The sequence below is a fragment of the Anser brachyrhynchus genome (assembly GCF_964034855.1).
Source record: "Anser brachyrhynchus genome assembly, chromosome: 6".
NCBI classification, from domain to species: Eukaryota; Metazoa; Chordata; class Aves; order Anseriformes; family Anatidae; genus Anser; species Anser brachyrhynchus.
The window spans coordinates 41499093-41508086 of record NC_137700.1 but is presented as its reverse complement, the minus strand read 5'-3'; the positions used below and the strand labels follow the sequence as shown (position 1 = coordinate 41508086).

The window sequence follows — 8994 nt, the reverse complement described above, 5'->3', positions numbered from 1 at the left end:
GGCAAGAGCTCTCGCTGCCACTTCACCGGTACAGGACGTGTCTGGTGAGCTCCCGAAGCGCTGCCCTGGCCCTGAGGTTGTGCTCACAGCGGGCAGGGCGCAGCCTTGTCCTCGGGTCCGACCTCGGCCCCGCTCCAGCACCGCCGTGCCCAAGGCTCCCCGCCGCGGGCTCCGAGACGTGCCGCAATCACAGCTCACGGCCAGCTCAGTTTTAAAACGGCTCTGCTGGGGAAACACTCGCTGAATTTAGCTTCCTGTCCCGACTTTCAGGTGGTGCTACCCGTAAGCCGGAGTAACGCCGTGTTCGCAGGTTATACTTAAAGTCGTGTGGGGCGGTACTTGCAGGCTAAGCGGAAAAAGACGCAGAGGGTTTCCGTCGTGCTACAAAGGCAGCTACACCTTGCGCTCCTTTTTGTACATAATCGAGATTTGAGGTGTTAATGAATGGCTAAAGAAAAAATCTGAAACGTGCCGAGGTGCCAGCAGCTCCAGGCAGGCAGAGGAGAGGCCAGGTCCTCCATCTCCACCCCGTCTTTCACAGACTGCCTGCAGGTGGGCAAAGAGCCTGGTCTGGAAAGGGACTGCAAAAAAAGCTGAAACCAAAAAGGGTCCCGGTTACAAAACTCTGTATTTTGTTTTAAATTAAACTGAAAACTAGTTACCAGCTTCACACACGTTAAAAAAGAGGGCACCCCTCGTAGATATGTGACTGCTCGCGGAGCACAGCGGTGATTATCCGTGAACACCAAGGAACTGGGAGGGTGACACAGGGTAGGTGCAGAGGTCATATCTGGGAAACACTGCATGAAGGGAGTGTTTGTGTTAAGGTTTAGAATTGATTTAAAATAACGTAGCTCTGGTGCTTCCATTTGCTTGTGAACAGCCAGTTTACAGGGGCAAGGATGTTCCTGGGGGGGCCAGGTCTCAGACTTGCGGCTCTGTGTGCAGCCGCTGTCAGGGATGGGCTCAGCTCCATGAGGAGAGGGACTTAAAACCCCAGGTGCTGTGGGGTCCGTCCGCACCCAGCCTCCTCTCAAAGCCACGGCAGCTTCTGGTGAAGTGCTGCAAGCTGGGCAGGGGGAGAAGTCAAGAGGTGCAGCTCCAGACTCACGGAAGCTTCCTAGGGACGGCGGGCAGCACTAAGTTACCCTCCCCAATGGGTTTCATGCGCCCGTAGTGCAAACACCAGCAAGAGACACACGGAGAAGGCAGAGGGAAGGAGAAAGGGAAAAACATCCCCAGTCAGGATAGGGAGAAGCAACACGAGGAACCAGGCTGCAGCTTTCAAGGGGACAGTTATTAGGCAAGGAAAGAGGAAATGAACAGTTGCTGCTCAAGGTCAGCGCCTGGGACTCTGCTGACAGGCAGTCTTCATGCTGGAGAAGGGCAGGCAGGGAGCCTCTGCTGATCAGGGGTGTCAAAGTAGCTTAAAACAAGGAGCTGGAAGGTGACAAACATGCTAAATAAAGCCACAGCAAAAAAAAAAGGGGTGACAGGACAATGCTGAGCAAGAGGGGAAAAGGGAAAAGCAGCAAATAAAAAGTCTCCAACTGCACACAGACATTTCTTGTTAGTGGTGTAAACAAGTGCTGGGGGGTATTTGGCATGAGCTATGCAGCAGAACTCTGGAAGAACCCACAATTACTAAATTTTAATGTATTAAAGCCAAAGAAATACAGGGATTTTCACTGAGGAGTTCATAAATAAAACCAGAAAAAGGACCAGGTGTGAAGGAGGTAGCGAGGAAAAGCCAAGTTGTGTGCTGGGAAGGCATCTGCGACTGGGAGCAACAGCACGGGGAAAATAACATTGGGAAACAACATTTTGTACGTCCTTGTCAGCAATTTCTGCTCTTTCAGCCAAGTTGCAAGGTCGCATTTGCAAATTCCTCTCAGTATCTGTAAACTTTCACGTACGTAAGTGAAGGAGAGCACCCATTAACATACACTGACTACTGGGCTAGCACAAAGCTGGGGTTTGCATCTCTTTAATCTACAGGTACATGAGGTTTGGATTACTTTGATTCTGAAAAAAAAGAAACTTCACCAGTTCCGAAGTTGACCCGGGAAGCTCGTTAACCTGAACATACCATTTTACAGCACATCAGAACAGAACAATAATGATTAAGAAAGCCAAGAGCTCTGAAGTACCAGGACTGTCCTCTCATACCAGAACTAGATAAACATCAGAGAGCACGGTGCATGCTTTTTGAAACAGCTGTCACTGACTGCATGGGGAACTGCCACGTGCCATGGAAACGCGGCGGTCGGGGACGGGCTGCCCACGTACAGCGATACGAGGTAAGGAAAGGCGTGCTTGTGGAGCGTGGCTCAGGGTACTTTTCACATTAGTTAGTTATTCTCCCCATGTCACAAGGAAGCTTTACTTCCTTAAAAAGAACACTACTGCAAAAGTGAAAGGGTAATGTTTTGCACACCCTTTTAAAGAGCCTACTGAAGGTAGGAGCTTATCTTCTGTCCGTTCAAATGCTGGTCTGCGCGGGGACCTCGGCCCTGGGTGAGCTGGGATGGGAGTTTTCAGGGAGCTGCTCCACCCCCATCCTTCACCCTGAGCCCCGGGGACGGGGCTGCGCCCTGGCAGGTGAGGAAACCTGCCCACGCACACTGCTCAGGCCACGTAAAATCCCATCCCAGCTTACCCAGCGCTCGGCTCCCCTGACAGCAAAGCTTTACGTCATCAGCTCGACGAGGAATAAAAGGATTTTGCTTGCAAGTTAAGAAAAAAAAAGGACGAAATGATACCAGTTTAGAAAGCGAACTTGAAACAGGACCATATGCTTGTCAAAACCTCTTCGGTATCAGCAGCTTGCCTATTCAGCTCAGGTAAACCAGACGTATATTGCAGATAAACATGCACTCTTTTACCTGAAAGTTTGCGCATGCACCAATCAGAGGAGATAAAATGGCCAAAAACGTGAAGACATTTCATAATAAGCCTCCATGAAATCTGTGATGGGAAAATTGCTAAGTTAATACAGTACTTCATTACTTCTAGACTTTTGGTGTTGTCACCAAGTTTCTGTAGGAGTTGTGCACATTTCAACACCATCTAAGCAGCATTTGGAAGAAAAAAAGCAGCAAGTTCCTCCGGGTTTCCATAGCTCTCAACTACATAAAAATATGTGCTATGGGGCTTCGTTCCAAATTCTAATTAAAACAATTTCAGCTACTGCAAAAATTCCGTATTCGACCACCACACCATCAAAAGTGCTTTTCAAGAAAACCTGAATTGCACTGTATCTGTAAAAACTGGCATTAACCTTTAGTGTTTCAGTGAGATTTTTAGATAAACTTTATCCATTACAGGTTACATGGCTAAAGTTATCAAATATAATAAAATTTCTACTGGAGAATATACTCTGAACTTACAATCTTAGGAACTTACATAAGTTTAAGTATGGCCACATCAATCAACATGCAAGAAATTCCCAGGCTTACATACTGAGAAATATATAACAGTGCTTTTAAAAACAACTTTAGCATAGTTTCTTCTTTTCAGTCAGAACTGCCGAGTGTATTCTCACTAGATGTAATGACCAAGGAATAACCCTTTAAAAAGATGTTTTTTCATTTGCAGCAATGTTTAAGGTGATGAAAGAGTAAGTGATACGATGATATATAGTTTGTATCACAGCAAGACAAAAGTTTTGACGATACAAAATTATCAATCATGTCTGAGCTCTCAAATTTCACACAGTTTGGTTTAGTATATGCTCACTGGAAAAAAATCTGTATATTTTAGGTCACTTCTCTGAATAAATATTCTTAGGTATATCAAAGGGAATCTATTAACTATTAAAGGAAGAAAAAAGAGAAAAAAACTTTCAGGAAGCAAATCATTTCACTCAATGAAAAAATTTACCTTCTCTTCCAGTTTGTTTCATAGTGTTTAGATTTTATTTTGGGGGCACAGCAGTAACTGAAGTATTAGTAAGTAACGAGTGTATTTTTGCTTATGACTTGCTGTGGATATTTTGTGCAAACAAAAAAACCTCACCACCTGACCTGGGCACTAGTGAGATTTCACATCAAAGGGCCTTTCACAGAAATGTGTCAGAGTATCTAAGGGTGATGTAGAATCCCAAGTTCTACTGTAAAAGAATCTCAGAGGGAAGAGAAATCCACCTAACGTGTGCTTTCGTAAGTGCCCTTATTTGAAAAATTTCTTTGCAATAATTAAGATGCTGGTATACTTTTCCTATTACACAACCTCTTACACAACCACATGCGGTACATTTATAGACAGATTTACAATCAGAAAGAAAAGTGTTTTGTTTTTTTTTCCTGTCTTGATAATAAAATTAGCTGTTTTGTTTCTTTTTCTTTGTTTTTATACAAACTGTAGTCCAGCCCATTTAGTGCTCTCCACGCAGCAGATGAGCTTCTAGACTCTCCCCATACTGGTTAGAAAAACCCTTTGCAGCATGTTTCTTCTAGAATCAGGTCGTTCCACAACGAACAGCTATAGCACAACCCTAACTCCAGGTCAGACACTACGCGCTGGTCATTTCCTTCCCACATTCCACCATCATTCGTCGTCGTCATCCTCGTCTTCCTCGCCATCGGAAAGGGATGTACACGGGCGGATCTGGCGGTAGCGATCGAGCCACTTCTCCACCATCTGGGTGACAAGAGGGTGGTTGCGCCGCCGAGAGCTCTTCTGCATCGCAACGAGAACCCCTCCTTCCGTCACGCAGCAGTCCAGCCACTCCCGAAGCAGCTTTTCTTGCTGCTCCTCGTTACCTATCTTTGGGGGAGAGGAGAGAGGTTGAGAACGAGGCCTGAAACACTACCAGCAGCTCTGCAGAAGCCACCTGTGATGTTCTGAACCACCTCGGTTAGGGGAGCAAGGCAGTTTCTTTTCCAAGCTAACGGTATCAGCATACGACAACGCAGCAGCTCAGTCGCCACAAGTCAAACTGACGCACACTGCTTTTTCAACCAAGATGTGAAAGCTTTGGTAATGTTCTCCAGCTATTTTTCCCTTCTGAATTTTTCAGACAGGTATTTCCAATGTAGCTGTTCTATATTTCAATCAGTTGTGAGAAGCTAATTATTTACAGAAGGCACAATGCGTAAGGATCACAGGTCCTATAAGAGCCTTCTGTTTACAAAGCAGCTTTTAGGAGTCCAGCAGTACTTGACACAGAACACTTCCTCTTGTAAGGCATCACTAAGATGTAAAAACATCCCTCCCTAAACTCTGAAGTTCATACTTTTTCTCCTTCATTTACAGGATGCCCACTTTTTATGATGACTTAGTGCTTCCATCCCTTCCCTCCCTTCCCCCATGTACACACTTCACTGAACTGGTTCCCTGTCATTACTGTAGCTATTAAAGAAGAAACGAGTTGTGTTTCGTTAGAAAATGGAGGCAGTCCACACTGTAAATACCTGCCAATACTTATGTTACATTCATTAAAAACATTCAGCCAGCATTAGAGTCAGAATCCTTATTTCTAGGTCCTTTCAAGGTACGCTTGTATTTATACGCAATGTATTTACATTCAACTTACAGAACTACCAACAAACATCAAGGATGGGGGAAAATATCTTTCAGAATCAGCTCAGACGATGGGAAGGGAGCAGAACAGCCTATTCCCTGCAGTACTTGTCCTGCAAAACCATCCAGAGCTGCAGAGGTTGCCGAGGCCACCACCGAGGCAGCTGTGCAGAAGGCTACCAGCTGCACGAACAGCTCTTACCTCTTGAGCAGAAAGGAAGTGAATGTGCAATAGTTTCCTCTCGCTGTCCACCAAGGGCAGAAAGGTAACGGTGACATCGTCGTCAGTGTTGAGGTTAGCACCAGCACCTCGATTGCCATACCCGTCGTTCTCCATGGCAACCAGAGCGGAGAAATGGCCCCTCGTGTAGCCCAGAGCAATGGGACTCTTCCAGCAGAAACTCTGTTCCCACAACAAAGGCAAATACACACCTACGGAGCAGAACAAAGGACAGGACCCAGAGCTATGTGAAGCATCTTCACACACAGCTTTTGACTAAATGGAGTAAGAGCAGGACATTAGGAGCACGCAGAGCATTCCTGGCTTGGTTACCCAACGCCAGGTCACCGTGCTCAGAATGGCTCCTTGTGATGGGGCTGCCATGAGATCGACCAGGGGATCCGCAACTGCCCGAGGTCAGACAGAAAAGCCATTGTAACTCCACCAGTACCACGTTATCATTCCCCTGAGATTTACGATCTGTTGCGCAGTGATTAACAAAGACCAAGGTTAGAAAAGCGGTCTTCTGTCTGGAATTTTGTTGAAGTTATACCGTATATAAACACAGATATATCTAAGTCGTATTCTAATCACAGAAATCAAAGCTAGTTACGTGCTTTATTTTTACCAGAACAACAATTCTACCATCTGCTTGCAAGGAACTCTTACTAAAGGAATGTCCTGCATGAAGTATTATTCAGCATCCAAGTATGTGGCCCATCCCCGAGACAATTGCACTTCTCAGCAACGTTGTATAAATGGATTAAATCGGCCCACATCAACCACCCGTATGGAGCCTCCAAAAACAAAAGCCGACGCTATTTTGCTCACATGTAAAAAAAAATCACTCGTGTCACAGGCTCTAAAAGAAATTGCCGTTTTTCTCCCTGCCCTTTTTAGCACTAAAGCCAGTAATTCGCTTGAGGTGCGGCAATAAACCCAGAATAAACCTCAGAATAAACCCAGAACTCTTTTCTTCTAGGAACATAAATAATTCTTGGTGTGTACTGCTGCAAGACAACTTAAGCAAAAGCATGCCTTACCTTGTGACAGTTTAAAAATAGCCGTGCACAAACTTAAGTGCACATGTAGCATAGCAACCTTTCGTACTACAGCTGCTGCCAGCACGTCAGGAGCAGGCGCTGCAGCAAAACAAGGCGCTCCGCTTCTCCTCCAACATCCACGGAGGTGGCAGGGCAGCAGGAACATGGAAATCTGAGGCAGGGGGTGGCTTTGGAGGCTTTACCCAAGTTTAGAACTCAATTTGCTTTGCTACAACAACAGTCGGCAGGGGCTACCAGTATGTGTCCTTATCCCCTTCCCGCCATTCTTTAACGGGGGATCAAGAAAAATCTGAAAGAGTTGTAATAAAAACTCTACCTATGTGTCTTTCCAAAAATCTAGACTTGAAGACAAATCCATGGACCATCTTCTTAGCTCTCCCTTCCTCCCATCCCCCTGTCACAGCAAAGTTTTACTACACCACTGCTCTGCTGGACCTAGAAGATGCAGAACAAGGGCTAAGGTTAACCAAAGACAGTTTCAAGCCTTTACATTTAGGCGTGTACCCAAACATCTGGCCAAAAATCAAGCTACACTGAAAATAACACGTTAAATCCAATGTAATGAAGGCGGTCCCTCAGTTCCTGGACATTCGTTCTCCACACATATTTAGACAAACTACTCCACATTGCCCCCACCCCAATCTGTTGTTTGAAACATCAGCAAAATGATGCCACACTGAGGCTTGGCAACTCGTTTCCAAGCACTGCGTGCTTCATCTGACCCCTCTGGTGCTACCTCTGGGTGTTGGCTAGGTCACTTGGTCCTTCCAGAGCGAGCAGCACCCGCAGGGTGACCGCTCATCCCTTTCCTCCCAGGAGTTACAAGGAGCTATCAGAAGGTCCCACCTGGTCCCACTCAGGAGTGGAACTGATCTGTTTATGTCAACGTAACCTCCACACCGAAATTCAGCAGCTTTTGGGGAATGTTTTTTTTCCACTATCATTTAGTGTATCTTCATAAAAATGCCAGGCAAACGCCTTCCCCAAGACGGACGGCTGCGTTACGCCTTCCATCCCTCCTCAGCATTACGTGATGAGCTGCACAAGATGGGAAGCTGAAGCAGTACCTGGGAGAATATCTGGTGCTCTTAACATTTATAAGAGAAAATGTGACACAAATTGAGTCGACAGGGCGAAGATTGACATAAACGCCACAGAAAATAAAGAGCAGGGGCTAACACCTACCCTGGCAGCCATCCACACAGGATTTAGTTTCTCAAACCTGATCTGATAGTTTCAGTCACCTTTTCTCCTCTTGAATTTTAAGAGCTGTATATTCATGCCACCGAGTACACACAGCTAGACCAGGAGAACACTTCAGGCTGGGTAAACAGATCTCTCACTGTCAAAGCCTTAATATTTAAAGCAGCATTAACAGTCAACTGCAATCCAGGTAACAAGTCTGTCACTTACGGGATTCACAGCAGATTCACAGAACCCTGAGCACGCCTCAAAGCTGCTGAGAAGGGGGCACTTGCTAAGCAGAGCTCACAGGCACAGAAGCAGCCTCGTACCATCTCAGCAGACCTGTCTCAGCAGCTTGTGCTACTCTGCATGCAAGGGCACTAGGGCTACTTGGTTTCAGCTGTGCTGAGCATTTAATTAGCACACATTAGCCACAAAAATGTGGTTGGACAGGGAGAGAAGCAACTTCAGGTCACTTGACACAGAGGGCTCCTAAGTTCACCTGTTCGTGGTGTTGTGTGTCTGGACAGATGGATGCAGCTTGTGGCAGGCACAAGTCGTTAACATTTGTCTGACTGAACTCCTGGAAACGGGTCTAGCACAAGGCTGTCGCGGGCACCTGGTTACCTTCTGGTTCACAGAGCAAGAGAACTATTTCAGCCTGTTTAGGCTGCAGCACACTTACTTGCCTCAATGCCCAATTACAAAATAAAAACATTTTGCAAACCGCTCAAGCCTTTAAGTTAAAAAAGCCACAAAAACCTGAAGCGTGATATCTATATGTGACTGTTCTTCCCCAGCCTACACTTCCATCATCTCAAATAAACGATAACATGCAACTACGAGTACCAAATTTCACGCTCTTCAAAGTGTTTCACTTCCCCATTCCTCACATAGGAGGCTTGGTCACTGCCCAAAACTTACAAGCCAAACAGCTTCTCAGATTTTCTGAAGACTTCTTCAGAAAGTCTTCAGTAAGCAGTTATATTTGACTGTAACACC

At 45.9% G+C, this 8994-nt stretch overlaps 1 protein-coding gene across 1 annotated transcript in view; it reads right to left on the bottom strand.

The window, feature by feature from the left end:
• Positions 1-1634: 1634 nt before the first annotated feature.
• Positions 1635-8994, bottom strand: part of ZRANB1 (zinc finger RANBP2-type containing 1) — a 41110-nt gene continuing 33750 nt past the window's right edge. Inside the window, exons 11-12 of the mRNA XM_080597221.1 lie at positions 5726-5955; positions 1635-4767 (exon numbers count right to left, since the gene is read on the bottom strand). Coding sequence (XP_080453347.1) covers positions 4549-4767; positions 5726-5955 — 449 coding nt within the window. The 3' untranslated portion in view covers positions 1635-4548. The remainder of the gene's footprint in view (positions 4768-5725; positions 5956-8994) is intronic.